Source organism: Hyla sarda, chromosome 12 (genome assembly GCF_029499605.1).
Source record: "Hyla sarda isolate aHylSar1 chromosome 12, aHylSar1.hap1, whole genome shotgun sequence".
NCBI classification, from domain to species: domain Eukaryota; kingdom Metazoa; phylum Chordata; class Amphibia; order Anura; family Hylidae; genus Hyla; species Hyla sarda.
In genome coordinates, this window is record NC_079200.1 from 19359596 (window position 1) to 19378286 (window position 18691).

The following is an 18691-nucleotide window of genomic DNA, read 5'->3' on the forward strand; positions in this document are numbered from 1 at the left end:
CCATGCACTCCATCCTCAGTCTCCTCATCACCCCATACACCCCACGCACTCCATCCTCATCACCCCATACACCCCACGCACCCCATCCTCAGTCTCCTCATCACCCCATACACCCCACGCACCCCATCCTCAGTCTCCTCATCACCCCATACACCCCACGCACTCCATCCTCAGTCTCCTCATCACCCCATGCACTCCATCTTCAGTCTCCTCATCACCCCATGCACTCCATCTTCAGTGTCCTCATCACCCCATGCACTCCATCTTCAGTCTCCTCATCACGCCATGCACTCCATCTTCAGTCTCCTCATCACCCCATGCACTCCATCTTCAGTCTCCTCATCACCCCATGCACTCCATCTTCAGTGTCCTCATCACCCCATACAACCCATGCACTCCATCCTCAGTCTCCTCATCACCCCATACAACCCATGCACTCCATCCTCAGTCTCCTCATCACCCCCATACACCCCATGCACTCCATCCTCAGTCTCCTCATCACCCCCATACACCCCATGCACTCCTTCCTCAGTCTCCTCATCACCTCATATACCTTAAGCACCTCATCAGTATTACACAGCTGACACCCCCCCAGTCCTTCTCGTCAACATTAAACCCCTTAATCACTACACCCCCTGACCCCCCTTCTGGTCCTCCTACCCCCAACACTACGCTCTCCCAGACCCCCGATCCTTCTTATCATTACACCACCAACCTCTTCAACACCCCTCCTGTCTTCTTCATCATCATTACAATCCCCTCCCCAACCCCCCACCGCCCTGCACCCGACCGTCGCTCTCCTCACCTTATCTGCTCAGCGATGCGGCTGTGATGCGGGAGGGTTTGCTGCTCCTGTCGCTTCTGCCGGGGTCAGAGGCCATGACAAGTGACGTCAGGGGCTTGGAACAGACGTGCGTGCCTGCGGGGGGCATGTCTGTTTCCATCAGCCCCTGGCCTGTCCGTCTCGCCCGGCCGGTTTAAAGGTAAATTACTGCTGTCAGCGGCAGGTCCGGGACCTGTTGCTGCAGCATTTAGTATGAAGTACTGGCAGGGGACCTTGCAGGGGCCCAGACTGTGAGGCCCAGGCTGTGATCTAGGCTACTAGGGGGGCCCCCTAACACGCTGGGCCCCTGTGCAGCCGAACCGGCTGAACAAGTGATATGTCCACCCCTGAATTTAGGTGCTCTACTGTGGTAGATGTAGACAGTAACATATGACTAATCCCCAAATTGATGTTAACAGTGAGACATTAGCCAGTATATCCTTATATGAAGGATCGTGTGTTTTCACCTATAGCATAGATTCCTTTTCCTTTATCAATGTTGAGTAACCTGTGGAGAGAAGATACCTTTTAAAGGGGTACTCCGCCTATAGACATCTTATTCCCTATTCAAAGGACTGGAGATAAGATGTCTGAACTTTGGGGTCCTGTCGCTGGGGACCCCCGCAATCTCGGCTGCGGCACCCCAGACATCCGGTGCACGGAGCAAACTTAGCTCCGTGCCGAATGACTGGCGATGCGGGGCTGAGGTTTGTGACCTCATGGTCATGGCCCGCTCATGATGTCACGGCCACGCCCCCTCAATGCAAGTCTATAGGAGGGGGCTTGATGGCCATTGAGGGGGCGTGGTCATGATGTCACAAGCAGGATGCGGCCGTAACGTCACGAGCCTCCGGCACTGCACCCGACGCTCTAAACGAACGCAGGGTCCGCAGGGAGATCACGGGGGTCCTCAGCGGCAGGACCACAGCGATCAGACATCTTATCCCCTATCCTTTGGATAGGGGATAAGATGTCTAGGGGCAGAGTACCCCTTTAACCCCTTAAGGACTGAGCCCTTTTTCACCTTAAGGACTCAGCCATTTTTTGCAATTCTGACCACTGTCACTTTAAACATTAATAACTCTGGAATGCTTTTAGTTATCAATCTGATTCCGAGATTGTTTTTTCGTGACATATTCTACTTTAACATGGTGGTAAATTTTTGTGGTAACTTGCATCCTTTCTTGGTGAAAAATCCCAAAATTTGATGAAAAATTAGAAAATTTTGCATTTTTCTAATTTTGAAGCTCTCTGCTTGTAAGGAAAACGGATATTCAAAATTTTTTTTTTTTATTCACATATGCAATATGTCTACTTTATGTTTGCATCATAAAATTTATGAGTTTTTACTTTTGGAAGACACCGGAAGGCTTCAAAGTTCAGCAGCAATTTTCCAATTTTTCACAAAATTTTGAAACTCGCTTTTTTTCAGGGACCAGTTCAGGTTTGAAGTGGATTTGAAGGGTCTTCATATTAGAAATACCCCATAAAAGACCCCATTATAAAAACTGCACCCCCCAAAGTATTCAAAATGACATTCAGTCAGTGTTTTAACCCTTTAGGTGTTTCACAGGAATAGCAGCAAAGTGAAGGAGAAAATTCACAATCTTCATTTTTTACACTCGCATGTTTTTGTAGACCCAATTTTTGAATTTTTGCAAGGGGTAAAAAGGAGAAAATTTTTACTTGTATTTGAAACCCAATTTTTCTCGAGTAAGCACATACCTCATATGTCTATGTAAAGTGTTCGGCGGGCGCAGTAGAGGGCTCAGAAGGGAAGGAGCGACAAATGGTTTTTGGGGGGCATGTCACATTTAGAAAGCCCCTATGGTGCCAGAACAGCAAAAAAAAAACACATGGCATACCATTTTGGAAACTAGACCCCTCGGGGAACATAACAAGGGGTAAAGTAAACCTTAATACCCCACAGGTGGTTCACGACTTTTGCATATGTAAAAAAAAAAAATTTTTCCTAAAATGCTTGGTTTCCCAAAAGTTTTACATTTTTCAAAAGGGTAATAGCAGAAAATACCCCCCAAAATTTGAAGCCCAATTTCTCCCGATTCAGAAAACACCCCATATGGGGGTGAAAAGTGCTCTGCTGGCGCACTACAGGTCTCAGAAGAGAAGGAGTCACATTTGGCTTTTTTGAAGGAAATTTTGCTCTGGGGGCATGCCACATTTAGGAAGCCCCTATGGTGCCAGGGCAGCAAAAAACCCCACATGGCATACCATTTTGGAAACTAGACCCCTTGGGGAACGTAACAAGGGGTAAAGTGAACCTTAATACCCCACAGGGGTTTCACAACTTTTGCATATGTAAAAAAAAAAAAAAATTACCTAAAATGCTTGGTTTCCCAAAAAATTTACATTTTTACAAAGGGTTAAAGCAGAAAATACCCACCAAAATTTGAAGCCCAATTTCTCCCGATACAGAAAACACCCCATATGGGGGTGAAAAGTGCTCTGCTGGCGCACTACAGGTCTCAGAAGAGAAGGAGTCACATTTGGCTTTTTTGAAGGAAATTTTGCTCCGGGGGCATGCCGCATTTAGGAAGCCTCTATGGTGCCAGGACAGCAAAAAACCCCACATGGCATACCATTTTGGAAACTAGACCCCTTGGGGAACGTAACAAGGGGTAAAGTGAACCTTAATACCCCACAGGGGTTTCACAACTTTTGCATATGTAAAAAAAAAAAAAAATACCTAAAATGCTTGGTTTCCCAAAAAATTTACATTTTTACAAAGGGTTAAAGCAGAAAATACCCCCCAAAATTTGAAGCCCAATTTCTCCCGATTCAGAAAACACCCCATATGGGGGTGAAACGTGCTCTGCTGGCGCACTACAGGTCTCAGAAGAGGAGGAGTCACATTTGGCTTTTTGAAAGCAAATTTTTCTCTGGGGGCATGCCGCATTTAGGGTGCCAGAACAGAAAAAAAAAACACGTGGCATACCATTTTGGAAACTAGACCCCTCGGGGAACGTAACAAGGGGTTAAGTGAACCTTAATACCCCACAGGTGTTTCACGACTTTTGCATATGTAAAAAAAATTTTTTTTTTTACCTAAAATGCCTCTTTTCCCAAAAATTTTACATTTTTAAAAAGGGTAAAAGCAGAAAATACCCCCCCAAAATTTGTAACACAATTTCTCTCGAGTACGGCGATACCCCATATGTGGCCCTAAACTGTTGCCTTGAAATACGACAGGGCTCCAAAGTGAGAATGCCTTGCGCATTTGAGGCCTAAATTAGGGACTTGCATAGGGGTGGACATAGGGGTATTCTATGCCAGTGATTCCCAAACAGGGTGCCTCCAGCTGTTGTAAAACTCCCAGCATGCCTAGACAGTCAGTGACTATCTGGCAATACTGGGAGTAGTTGTTTTGCAACAGCTGGAGGCTCCGTTTTGGAAACAGTGGCGTACCAGACATTTTTCATTTTTATTGGGGAGGGGGGCTGTGTAGGGGTATGTGTATATGTAGTGTTTTTTACTTTTTATTTTATTGTGTGTTAGTGTAGTGTTTTTAGGGTACAGTCGCACGGGCGGGGGTTCACAGTAGTTTCTCGCTGGCAGTTTGAGCTGCGGCAGAAAATTTGCCGCAGCTCAAACTTGCAGCCAGATACTTACTGTAATCCTCCGCCCATGTGAGTGTACCCTGTACGTTGACATGCCTTATGGGCATGCTGGGACTTGTAGTTTTGCAACAGCTGGAGGCACATTTTTTCTATGGAAAAGTGTACCTTCAGCTGTTGTGTAACTACAACTCCCAGCTTGCACAAACAGCTAAAGTGCATGCTGGGAGTTGTAGTAGTGCATCTGCTGGTTGCATAACTACAACTCCCAGCATGCCCGTAGGCTGTCAGTGACTGCTGGGAGTTGTAGTTTTGCAACAGCTGAAGGCACACTGAGTTATGTAGCAAACCAGTGTGTCTCCAGCTGTTGCAAAACTACAACTCCCAGCATGTACGGTCTATCAGTGCATGCTGGGAGTTGTAGTTTTGCAACAGCTGGAGGCACACTGGTTGTGAAACACCGAGTTTGGTAATAAACTCAGTGTTTTGCAACCAGTGTGCCTTCAGCTGTTGCAAAAGCTACAACCCCCAGCATGTACGGACAGCGGAAAGGCATGCTGGGTCTTGTAGTTATGCAACAGCTGGAGGCATACTACTTTGGATGGGGATGCTGGGGACTGTAGTTATGCAACAGCTGGAGACACACTGGTTTGCTACATAACTCAGTGTGCCTTCAGCTGTTGCAAAACTACAACTCCCAGCAGTCACTGACAGCCTACGGGCATGCTGGGAGTTGTAGTTATGCAACCAGCAGATGCACTACTACAACTCCCAGCATGCACTTTAGCTGTTTGTGCAAGCTGGGAGTTGTAGTTACACAACAGCTGAAGGTACACTTTTCCATAGAAAAAATGTGCCTCCAGCTGTTGCAAAACTACAAGTCCCAGCATGCCCATAAGGGCATGCTGGGAGTTGTGGTGGTCTGCCTCCTGCTGTTGCATAACTACAGCTCCCAGCATGCCCTTTTTGCATGCTGGGAGCTGTTGCTAAGCAACAGCAGGAGGCTGTCACTCACCTCCAACGATCCTCGCCGCACAGGTCAGTCTCTCATCGTCGCCGCCGCGGCCGTCGCTCCTGGGGCCCCGATCCCAACATTGACGCCGGGGATCGGGGTCCCCAGCACCTGGGGTGCACGTCCCGCACCCGCTCACGTCCTCCGGAAGAGGGGCGTAGCGGGTTGCGGGAGTGACACCCGCAGCAGGCGCCCTGATTGGTCGGCCGGTAATCCAGCCGACGAATCAGGGCGATCGTGAGGTGGCACCAGTGCCACCTCACCCCTGCAGGCTCTGGCTGTTCGGGGCCGTCGGAGACGGCCCCGAACAGCCTGTAATTCCGGTGCATTGCCGTGGAATGAGATTTGCCATAGAATGAGATGGTCCGCCTCCATCACATCCTATTGGCTCTCTCTTGTCACGTGACATATTTAAACGTCACGCATCGATGCGCACAGCAGTGTCAATTTGGCTATCACAGGGAGAGGATCTCCTCACCCTGTGATAGCTGAAGCTGTACGGAGCTCTCATGGCCTCTGTGGCCCGACAGAAGTTCACACATGTACGCAGCTCATACGGCTGCCTCATATACATTTACTGTTGATCCACAGCGCTATGGGGATTCCGATGCCGCTGTCATCAGTGTGCCTCCCCCCGAGCGCCCCACGCCCGCAGCTGTACTCCCCGTCCCGTTAACGGTCAGGGAGCGGGGAACAGAAAGTAGAGCATCGGGCGCAGGTTAAGTTATTCGCGTAGTGCTGCGCATGCGCAGTACTACTTTACCTGCGCCCGATGCTCTATTTTCTGTTCCCCGCTCCCTGACCGTTAACGGGACGGGGAGTACAGCTGCGGGCGTGGGGCGCTCGGGGGGAGGCACACTGATGACAGCGGCATCGGAATCCCCATAGCGCTGTTGATCGCACCCTGAGCGTTAACAGGGGACTGGGAATAGACCTACGGGGGACGGGGAGTACAGCTGCGGGGGACGGGAAGTAGAGCTGAGGGGGGCGGGGAGTAGAGCTACGGGGGACCGGGAGTAGAGCTACGGGCGACGGGGAGTACAGCTGCGGGGGACGGGGAGTGGAGCTGCGGGGGACGGGGAGTGGAGCTGCGGGCGTGGGGCGCTCGGGGGGACGCACACTGATGACAGCGGCATCGGGCATAGGGATCCCGATAGCGCTGTGGATGTAATAGAGTAAATGTATATGAGGCAGCCGTATGAGCTGCGTACATGTGTGAACTTCTGTCGGGCCACAGAGGCCATGAGAGCTTCGTACAGCTTCAGCTATCACAGGGAGAGGAGATCCTCTCCCTGTGATAGCCAAACTGACACTGCTGTGCGCATCGCTGCGTGACGTTTAAATATGTCACGTGACAAGAGAGAGCCAATAGGATGTGATGGAGGCGGACCATCTCATTCTATGGCAAATCTCATTCCACGGCAATGCACCGGGTCACCGGGTCACTGGAGACCCGATTGACCCGGAATCTGCCGCAGATCGCTGGACTGAATTGTCCAGCGATCTGCGGCCATCGCCGACATGGGGGGGCATAATGACCCCCCTGGGCGATATGCCCCGATGCCTGCTGAACGATTTCAGCAGGCATCGGGCACCGGCTCCCCTCCAGCTAGCGGCGGGGGGCCGGGATTTGACAGGACGTACTCAAACGTGCCGTTTGAGTACGTCCTGCGTCCTTAAGGGGTTAAGCAGATTTACACCACCAATGAAGAAGATGGCCATATGCCTAATACACCTCCATACATGTATGTGGGGAACCACAAAAATCATAGTACCAGGAAAAGCAGAATATATATATATATTTTTTTTACCTGTTAAACAGCAGCCTATCTGTGTTCCTGAGGAAAGAGACATTTTGGTTCTGGGACTGGAGAGTACTTAATGAACCACAATGGAAATTGTCCTTTTTGATGCAGTAAAAAGTTTCGCCTTTCACAGGTCTATATTCACAGACTTCCCTTCCTGAATCCAACCTGAATCCACATTCACTTTTAATGGACTGGCTTCTGTTCACAAAAGTTCCTATAAAGGCTATAAGTCCATAGTCATTGTCCCTGGCTTTCCATAGGGCTGAAACCGCCTCACTTGAATGGTAAAGTAACAGGGAAACATAAACTTTGCCTTTCCAAAATAAAGTAAAGTGGACATGATAGGTTCCATTGTTGAAGTCTTCAACCACTCCCGAGGCTCCGGTGTTCAGAGTAGGGTTGAATATTCTAGATCTTATGAAGTCTCCTCCATACGTCTTCCTATTACCCAAATAATCAAACATATCAATCTGGATAGTTAACTTGTCTCCAGTGCAGTACTTCTTCCTGGGGTTAAGAATAGTGGCCTTGCTGTTCTTAGCACTTGAGGCAAATCTTGTGTCATTAAAGGACCCTGTATGGATCCATCCAGATATCTTGTTGAGGATAAGACGCTCATCTTCTGATAGGATAATGCGGCTACTGGGTTCTTCTGAGTTCGGAGTCAGTTCAGGTGAATAAAGTATTACAGGAGAAACCTAAGAAATACAGATTGTAAATACATTTTTGCATATTTCTTGCTATTTTACATTCCAACAATCAGGGAATTGTATTAATAACTGATAAGTTACATGTGGGCTGTCATGTGAGTGTTACTGCATCAAAGAACATTATGATAATGTATAGAGATGAGCGAACTTTTCAAAAATTTGATTCGGCCGATTCGCCAAATTTTCCGATAAAGTTTGTTTCGATCCAAATTTTTTTGTGGCAAATCTATATTGAAAAAGGCTATTTCTAGCCTACATACAGCCTCTATAGGGGTATAGAACACTTTGCTGTGTTCTAAAACGCATATGGAATGTGCTGGGGTAGTGAAATAATACTGTTATTCAGAATAGCATGCAGATTACCGGCATCGCTCTTAGAATCACTGCCGCACAGCAGCACAATGACAGAGCCTGGTGGTGGCATCAGTGTCAGGACACCATATAGTGGCTGAATGGCACAGCGTGGAGGTGTTGGCAGCATGAGGAGACCATATAGTGGCTGAATGACACAGCATGGACATGTTGTCAGCATGAGGAGACCATATAGTGGCTGAATGACACAGCATGGAGGTGTTGTCAGCATGAGGAGACCATATAGTGGATGATTGGCACAGCCCGGAGTTGCCAGCAGCATGAGTAGGCACTAGGCCTTCACAATCCCTAAGATTAAAAAATGAATTAAGAAATTTAAACCGAAGATTTTGGATGGCGGGTGCTACCTAGCCTGGAGTTGGCTGATGCACAAGTACACACCAGGGCTTCACAATCCCCCCCCCCCCCCCCCCCCAAAAAAAAAACACCACAATTTTAGAAATTTTTGAAAAAGATTTTGGATAGCGGGTGCTACCTATGAGAAAATTTGAAATTCCCAGACCCAGGCCCCACAGCGGAATCAGTAACCCATATATTGCCTGAATGACACAGCCTGGAGTTGGCTGATACATGAGTACACACCAGGGCATCTCAATCCCCCCCAAAAAACACCGCAATTTTAGAAATTTTTTAAAAAGATTTTGGATAGCGGGTGCTACCTATGAGAAAATTTGAAATTCGCAGACCCAGGCCCCACAGCGGCATCAGTAACCCATATATTGCCTGAATGACACAGCCTGGAGTTGGCTGATCCACGAGTACACACCAGGGCTTCACAATCCCCCCCAAAAAACACCACAATTTTAGAAATTTTTGAAAAAGATTTTGGATAGCGGGTTCTACCTATGAGAAAGTTTGAAATTCCCAGACCCAGGCCCCACAGCGGCATCAGTAACCCATATATTGCCTGAATGACACAGCCTGGAGTTGGCTGATGCACGAGTACACACTAGGGCTTCACAATCCCCCCCAAAAAACACCACAATTTTTGCAATTTTTTAAAAAGATTTTGGATAGCGGGTGCTACCTATGAGAAAATTTGAAATTCGCAGACCCAGGCCCCACAGCGGCATCAGTAACCCATATATTGCCTGAATGACACAGCCTGGAGTTGGCTGATCCACGAGTACACACCAGGGCTTCACAATCCCCCCCAAAAAACACCACAATTTTAGAAATTTTTGAAAAAGATTTTGGATAGCGGGTTCTACCTATGAGAAAGTTTGAAATTCCCAGACCCAGGCCCCACAGCGGCATCAGTAACCCATATATTGCCTGAATGACACAGCCTGGAGTTGGCTGATGCACGAGTACACACTAGGGCTTCACAATCCCCCCCAAAAAACACCACAATTTTTGCAATTTTTTAAAAAGATTTTGGATAGCGGGTGCTACCTATGAGAAAATTTGAAATTCGCAGACCCAGGCCCCACAGCGGCATCAGTAACCCATATATTGCCTGAATGACACAGCCTGGAGTTGGCTGATCCACGAGTACACACCAGGGCTTCACAATCCCCCCCAAAAAACACCACAATTTTAGAAATTTTTGAAAAAGATTTTGGATAGCGGGCTCTACCTATGAGAAAGTTTGAAATTCCCAGACCCAGGCCCCACAGCGGCATCAGTAACCCATATATTGCCTGAATGGCACGAGTACACACCAGGGCTTCACAATCCTCAAGGGCAACCTGCAACCCTCTTCTCCTGATGATGATGAAGCCCCTTCTGCACCCGGCTCCCAATTGTAATAGGCCTCATCATCATCCACAGGTGTTTGCACATCACTGATGTCCTCCTCAGGTTCCCCAACAGTTTCTGTTTCAGGACCCTTAACCCTTGCAACACTGACAACCACGTCACTCTCCGCATCACTACTTGGCCGCCTAGAGGAGCAAGCGGCACATGTCTCGTCCCCTTCTTGGCTGCCCATGAGATGCTGACTGTCCTCTATTAGATCGTCCTCAGTAAATAGTGGAGCTGAACTCACAGCATAAGATACTTCTTTAGGAGAGGGAACCGCATAGGACAAAGACAATGGGAGGACAGGGACTGCTCCCGGGTCATGCCAACTGAGGTTAGTGTCTGAGGAACCCACGGACTGTTGACTGGGGGGTGTCAGATGTCACTTGTGATGATGTGGATGAGCGTGTTGACCAATCGACGACGGCAGATGGGTTGCTGGTGGAGACATGACCGCTGGCTGATAACGGGAGCTCAGGCCTTTCGTTGCGACTCCTGCTGCCACTCGCCCCAAGTCTGCTGCCAACTCTGCCTGAAGTATTTAGGCCTCTGCCACTCCTCTGTGCACGTCCTGTCACTTCTCTGCCTGACATACTTAGTGCGTTTATGAGGGTATTACAATACGCTACACTACTCTTTAAACAGTATTTGTCTAGAACAGCAGCAGGTGATTACTTACGGCTGTCCTTTCACAGTATGTAGGCCCTTTACAGATTAACAGGTACTAGATGGTACAATACTTGGATGTACCTATGCGGTATGCACTGATGAGGGCAGTAATATGCCTAAATATACGCAGAAAAAAATCAGTATTTTTGTAAAACACCAGCCGGTGGATACTATTGTTTGGACTTTGACGGTATGGAGCACGTTGACAGCTTAACAGGTGCTAAATGGTACAATACTTGGATGTACCTATGCGGTATGTACTGATGAGGGCAGTAATATGCCTAACTATACGCAGAAAAAGCTATTTAAAAAAAAAAACAGCCGGTGAATAGTATTGTTTGGACTTGCACAGTATGTAGCCTCTTAACAGGTAACAGGTACAAAATGGTACAAATGCACTACAGTCCACTGAACAATCATGTATTTCTGAACAGCAGCAGGACCCAACAGTGCAGCACCACAAAAAAAAAAAATTCAGGGATTAAACCCTAAATTGCACTCTGTCACACAATTCTGAGCAGCAGGAGATTTGTGGAGCAAAAAATAAATAAACAATGCTTCAGAAAGTTCAGGCAGCTTGGAGATCTGTATGAGGCAGCTGACAGCTATCTGCCCCTCTCTGCTGCAATGCTCAATAACGTGAATAGGAGGTTTAGCAATCAATGATCCTTCTCAGAGTAACAGCACAGCACTCTGCACTCCTGCCTTTCCCTAATGCTGATGTGACTAACAGTTACAGTGTAACGCTGTGGTATGAGCTATTCACACACACACAGTCCCGTCCTCTCCATCTGAGTGCATAGATGAAATGAAGAGAGGCAAGATGGCCGCCGATTATATAGGGGCTGTGACATCACAGGGCTTAGTGAACACTGATAGGCTGCATCTCACAAGTGATTCAGGGTCAGCCCGCCTACCTTAAATCCCGCCACTGTTTTCCGCCCTCCCATAATCCCCTGCCCCATGTACTCATATGTGGATCCGCCATCTTAGCTCTCCAATAGCCTGGAACGCTGTAAAATGGAGTTTAACCCGATAACGACCATGGACGTCTATACTCGTCCAATGGCCGTTACCGGGGTATGACGCGGGCTCCCGACTCGAGCCCGCGTCATACCGGCCAGCCCCCAGCTGATTCCTGTAGCTGGGGGCTGGCGTTAATAGCCGACATGCGATGATCGCCGCGGCCGGCTATTAACCCTTTAGATCGCCGCTGTCAAAGTTGACAGCGGCGTCTAAAGGTGCCTGTATACAGTCCCTGGTGGTCCAGTGGGGTGTATCGCCCCCCCGCAGCGCGATCGCGGGGGAGCGATCCACTACTGAGGTAGCCTGAGGGCTTACCTCTCCTGCTGCGGCGGCTCCGGCTCTCTGAATGATAAAGCCTGGCAGGGCCAGGCTTTGTCAATCGAGCGCAGAGCACGCAGATCATTGTGGTTTTATGAAACCACAATGATCTGTATGAGGAATCTAATGATTCCTCCTAAAAGTCTTCTAAGGGGACTAAAAGTGTAAAAAAAAAAAGTTAAAAAAAAGTTTAAAAACACACACATTAACCCCTTCCTTATTAAAAGTTTAAATCACCCCCCTTTTCCCAAATTCCATATAAAAAATATGTAACCATAATAAAAATACACATATGTGGTATCGCCGCGTGCGTAAATGTCTGAACTATAAAAATATATCATTAATTAAACCGCACGGTCAATGGCGTACACGCAAAAAAATTCCAAAGTCCAAAATAGCGTATTTTTGGTCACTTTTCATACCATAAAAAAAGGAATAAAAAGCGATTAAGAAGTCCAATCAAAATAAAAATGGTACCGATTAAAACTTCAGATCACGGCGCAAAAAAGTAGCCCTCAAACCACCCTGTACGTGGAAAAATAAAAAAGTTATAGGGGGTCAGAAAAGGACAATTTTAAATGTATAAATTTTCCTGCATGTAGTTATGATTTTTTCCAGAAGTGCGACAAAATCAAATCTATATAAGTAGGGGATCATTTTAACCGTATGGACCTACAGAATAAAGATAAAGTGTCATTTTTACCGAAAAATACTGCCTAGAAACAGAAGCCGCAAAAATTTACAAAATGGTGTTTTTTCTTCAATTTTGTTGCACAATGATTTTTTTTTCCGTTTCGCCATAAATGTTTGTGTAAAATGACTGAGTTCATTCCAAAGTAGAATTGGTGGCGCAAAAAATAAGCCCTCATATGGATTTTTAGGTGCAAAATTGAAAGGGTTATGATTTTTAAAAGGTAAGGAGGAAAAAACGAAAGTGTAAAAACAGAAAAATGCTTGGTCCTTAAGGAGTTAATGAAGCGATTCGCGCGATCGAATCGCTGCAATATTCGTATTCGTTGCAAATCTAATTTTTCATGAAATTCGTAACAAATTCGGGTTCGTCTAATTTGATTCGCTCATCTCTAATAATGTACACAAAATTAAAGCTGCATGTACATTTGAAATTCTGCCTTCTGAATACAATACCTCCATATTGTAAGGCTGATGGTTGGGAGCCACCAGTGTATCATGTGTTTTGGTTCTTACTAGTGTTGGGCGACATTCTCTGTGACATGTGTCTGCTGTATTTCCTAGTCTTCTTGCTCTGATGTGTCGCTTTCTGCAGTTTCCACTCTGTCCACTAGGAGCTGCACACTGGCTGAGTTTTATAGAGCCAGCATGCACTCCCTAATGGTTCCTTCTCCAATCCCTGTCTGGCACCCCCTTTATTAGTCAGCAAAACACCTGCTGTCTGATGCCTAAGCAAGGTTGTGTTTCCTGTATTGCTAAGGTCCCCGCATCCTGTCTTCGAAACCAGAGTTCCTGATCCTGTCTGTCTGCTGCATCCTATGTTGTTGATCCTGCTTGTATGACTGAACTTTGTGTATCTTGGACTGTGACCTGCATCTCATTAATCAGCTCTGCTGCATCTGACGCTATCTTGAGTATCAGTTTGCCCCATTCTGCCTGCCTGGCCGGCTGCCACTTGTGGCACAGTGGGTCCACACCTGTGTGGCATTACACATACACTCTGCCTGCTGAATATAATACCTCCATACACTCTGCCTGCTGAATATAATACCTCCATACACTCTGCATGCTTAATATAATACCTCCATACACTCTGCCTGCTAAATATAATACCTCCATACACTCTGCATGCTGAATATAATACCTCCATACACTCTGCACGCTGAATATAATACCTCCATACACTCTGCCTGCTGGATATAATACCTCCATACACTCTGCCTGCTGGATATAATACCTCCATACACTCTGCCTGCTGAATATAATACCTCCATACACTCTGCCTGCTGAATATAATACCACCATACACTCTGCCTGCTGACTATTATACCTCCATACACTGTGCCCCCTGAAAATAAGTCCTCTGAATATAATGCCTTCATACACTCTGCCTCCTTAATATAATAGTTCCATACACTTTTCCTCCTGGATATAATACCTCTATACACTATGCCTCCTGAATGTTATACCTCAATACACTCTACCCATAATAGCTACAACATTATGTATTCTAAATATAATGCCACAATGCACTCTTCCCCCTGAATATAACGGTACCCCACTCTAGGCCTCTTGAATATAATACTTTTACTCACTTTGCCCCCGAATATAATAGCTCCACACCTTGCCTCCTAGATATAATACCTCCATACACTCTGCCCTCTGAATAAAATACCTATATACACTCTGGCACTGAATACAATATAATAACACTGCATATAATTAGCTACATGCAATACCAGCCATGAAACCCATGACAAGGCATGTTACTGTAACATTTCATGGTGTTTCAGAAAAGCATGAAAGTGTTGTTATTTTTATTTTTTTGTTCATAAATATTCCTTTGCATCAGGCCCGGACTGACCTACCGGGATACCGGGAATTATCCCGGTGGGCCGCTGGGCCTGGGGCCGCTTTGGGGCCGGACTAACGTAGGGGCTCCAGGCCCCTACATGAAAATAGGTCCAGCGGGCTCAGGGCCAGTTTTGCCTATAGGGCGCCGCTCTGCCTGTAGCCACAACCGCCCAGCAAAGCCCATATAATATCCCCGTCCCATGTTTGAGGAGCGCGGCAAGCGAAAAGCTGCACGCTCCAGTTCAAATCAATTAAATCGTACAGAGGTGGGGAGGAGGGGGAGTGTGTTAATGAAATTGTACAGGGGGGTATTTCATTAAACCCCCACCTCCCCTGCCTCCTCATGTAATCTCCTTACTAGTGGGGTTCACCATACCTGGTAAGACCAGCATATGGAGGGTTAAATTTATATGTTTATTTCCAATAGATTCCCCTTTGGGAATCCAAAAGAACCCTAATTTTCCAAATACTACTTATTGTGATTAAAATTCCCATAAGGGGGGCAGAGTGGATATTTTAACCATGGCAGCGCTCCTGCTCCTAAGCATTAACCCTGTATGACCTGCAGGCATACAGGACAGCTGCACTCACAAGCAAGGAGGAAATTAGCAGAGAAGTCTGCTCTGGAAATTTAATAATCAAAAGGATAATTGGAGCAAACAGCGCTGTTTGATTTTAATATAACATGTGTAGAAATTAATAAAGCTTATGGGAATTTTAATCACAATAAGTAGTATATGGGAAATTAGGGTTCTTTTGGATTCCCAAAGGGGAATCTATTGGAAATAAACTTACTAGTGGGGTGACACACTGTAACAAACCCACTCCTCATGTAATCTCCATACTACTGGGGTGACACACTGTAACAAACCCACTCCTCATGTAATCTCCTTACTACTGGGGTGACACACTGTAACAAACTGTTACGCCGAGCGCTCCGGGTCCCTGCTCCTCCCCGGAGCGCTCGCGGCGTTCTCCTCTCTGCAGCGCCCCGGTCAGACCCGCTGACCGGGAGCGTTGCACTGACACTGCCGACGGGGATGCGATTCGCATAGCGGGATGCGCCCGCTCGAGGATCGCATCCCAATCTGCTCACCTGTCCTGGTCCACGGCTGTCACGTCCTGGCGTGCGCGGCTCCGCTCTCTAGGGCGCGCACGCGCCAGCTCTCTAAGATTTAAAGGCCCAGTGCACCACTAATTGGTGCCTGGCCCAATCAGTGTAATTAGCTCCCACCTGCTCCACGCCTTTATAACTAGTGTTGCTCACGAATATTCGCAATTCGAATATTATTCGCGAATATCGCATATTCGCGAATTCGCGAATTTCGCGAATATAGCGCTATATATTCGTAATTACGAATATTCGTTTTTTTTTTTTTTTTTTTTTTTTTTTTTTTTTCACAGTACACATCACAGTGATCATCCCTCTCTGCTTCCAGCTTGTGTGGTGTAAAGAAGGCTCTAATACTACTGTGTGAGACTGGCGCGCGAAAACTCGCATATGCGGAAATTCGCATATGCGAAAATTAGCACATGCGAATTTTCACATATGCGAATTTTCGCGTATGTTAATTTTGTATATGCTAATATGCACATATGATAGTTTTCGCATACGCGAATGTTCGCATATGCGAAAATAAAACGGGAATATAACGAATATGCGAATATTCGCAAATATATGACGAATATTCGTCCATATATTCGCGAATATTCGCGAATTCGAATATGGCCTATGCCGCTCAACACTATTTATAACCTCACTTCCCCTTCCCAGCATTGCCGGATCTTGTTGCCTTGTGCCAGTGAAAGCGTTTTGTGTATGTCCCAAGCCTGTGTTTCAGACCTTCTGCTGTTGCCCCTGACTACGACCCTTGCTGCCTGCCCTGACCTTCTGCTACGTCCGACTTTGCTCTTGCCTTGTCCTTCTGTACCGCGCCTGTGTCAGCAGTCAGAGAGGTTGAGCCCTTACTGGTGGATACGACCTGGTTGCTACCGGCGCAGTAAGACCATCCCGCTTTGTGGCGGGCTCTGGTGAATACCAGTAGCAACTTAGAACCGGTCCACCGGTACGGTCCACGCCAATCCCTCTCTGACACAGAGGATCCACCTCCAGCCTGCCGAATCCTAACAGTAGATCCGGCCATGGATCCCGCTGAGGTGCCGCTGCCAAGTCTCGCTGACCTACCCACGGTGGTCGCCCAGCAATCCCAACAAATCGCCCAACAAGGACAGCAGCTGTCGCATTTGACCGCCATGCTACAGCAAATTCTGCCACAGCTACAGCAACCATCTCCTCCGCCAGCTCCTGCACCTCCTCCGCAGCAAGTGCCCGCTCCTGGCCTCCGCTTGTCCCTGCCGGACAAATTTGATGGGGACTCTAAACTCTGCCGTGGTTTCCTGTCTCAATGTTCCCTACATATGGAGATGTTGTCGGACCAATTTCCTACAGAACGGTCTAAGGTGGCTTTTGTAGTTAGTCTTCTGTCTGGAAAGGCCTTGTCTTGGGCCACACCGCTCTGGGACCGCAATGATCCTGCCACAGCCACAGTCCAGTCCTTCTTCGGTGAAGTCCGTAGTGTCTTCGAGGAGCCAGCCCGGGCCTCCTCTGCCGAGACTGCTTTGCTGAACCTAGTCCAAGGAACTTCTTCCGTAGGCGAATACGCCATCCAGTTTCGTACCCTTGCCTCAGAGCTAGCCTGGAACAATGAGGCCCTCTACGCGACCTTCAAGAAAGGCCTATCCAGCAACATCGAAGATGTACTGGCCGCACGAGAAATTCCAGCTAACCTGTCTGAACTTATCCTTTTGGCCACCCGCATCGACATGCGTTTTTCTGAAAGACACCAGGAGCTCCGCCAGGAAAAGGACCTTGATCTCTGGGCACCTCTCTCCCAGTATCCTTTGCAATCCACCCCTGTGCCTCCCGCCGAGGAGGCTATGCAAGTGGATCGGTCTCGCCTGACCCATGAAGAGAGGTCTCGTCGCAGAGATAAAAACTTATGCCTGTACTGCGCTAGTACTGAACATTTCCTAGTGGACTGCCCTATTCGTCCTCCGCGTCTGGGAAACGCACGCACGCACCCTGTTCAAATGGGAGTGGCGTCCCTTGGTGTGAATTCTGCTTCTCCACGTCTCACTGTGCCTGTGCGGATTTCTCCTTCTGCCAACTCCTCCTTCTCAGCTGTGGCCTTCTTGGACTCTGGTTCTGCAGGAAATTTTATTTTGGCCTCTTTTGTTAATAGGTTCAGCATCCCAGTGACCCGTCTCATCAAGCTGCTCTACATTTCTTCCGTCAACGGAGTAAAATTGGACTGCACTGTGCGTTACCGCACAGAGCCCTTGCTTATGAGCATTGGACTGCATCACGAAAAAATTGAATTTTTTGTTCTGCCCAACTGCACCTCTGAAGTCCTCCTCGGTCTGCCATGGCTCCAACGTCATTCTCCCACCCTTGACTGGACCACCAGGGAGATCAAAAATTGGGGTCTCTCTTGTCACAAACGATGCCTCACATCTGCTCCCACTTGTCTAACTCCTGAGGTTCCACCCATACCGGCCCCTCCCAAGGCTTACCAGGATATTTTCGGCAAAAAGCAAGCTGAGATTTTGCCTCCTCATAGCCCCCTTCCTGGTAACACTCTGCTCCGTGGCAAGCTTCACCCTCTGCCCCCCCTCCCCATTCCCACTTCTTCTGGATTGCCTGCCATTGTTGAAGTTTCCCAAGACTTCTCTTTCTTCCGGAAGGAGACTCAAGAGTCACTCCCAATGGTCTCGTCTCGTATGAAGGGACAAACAGACAAAAAGAGGGGGAGACCTAAGGGGGGGGTACTGTTGCGCAGAGCGCTCTGGGTCCCTGCTCCTCCCCGGAGCGCTCGCGGCGTTCTCCTCTCTGCAGCGCCCCGGTCAGACCCACTGACCGGGAGCGTTGCACTGACACTGCCGGCAGGGATACGATTCGCATAGCGGGACGCGCCCGCTCGCGGATCGCATCCCAATCTGCTCACCTGTCCCGGTCCCCATCTGTCACGTCCTGGCGCACGCGGCTCCGCTCTCTAGGGCGCGCGCGCGCCAGCTCTCTAAGATTTAAAGGG

General features: G+C 47.9%; 1 protein-coding gene across 1 annotated transcript in view; it reads right to left on the reverse strand.

Annotated features, from left to right (window-relative positions):
- Positions 1-18691, reverse strand: part of LOC130296262 (NXPE family member 2-like) — a 149438-nt gene that overhangs the window by 97558 nt on the left and 33189 nt on the right. The window contains exon 2 of the mRNA XM_056547653.1: positions 7222-7916. Coding sequence (XP_056403628.1) covers positions 7222-7916 — 695 coding nt within the window. The remainder of the gene's footprint in view (positions 1-7221; positions 7917-18691) is intronic.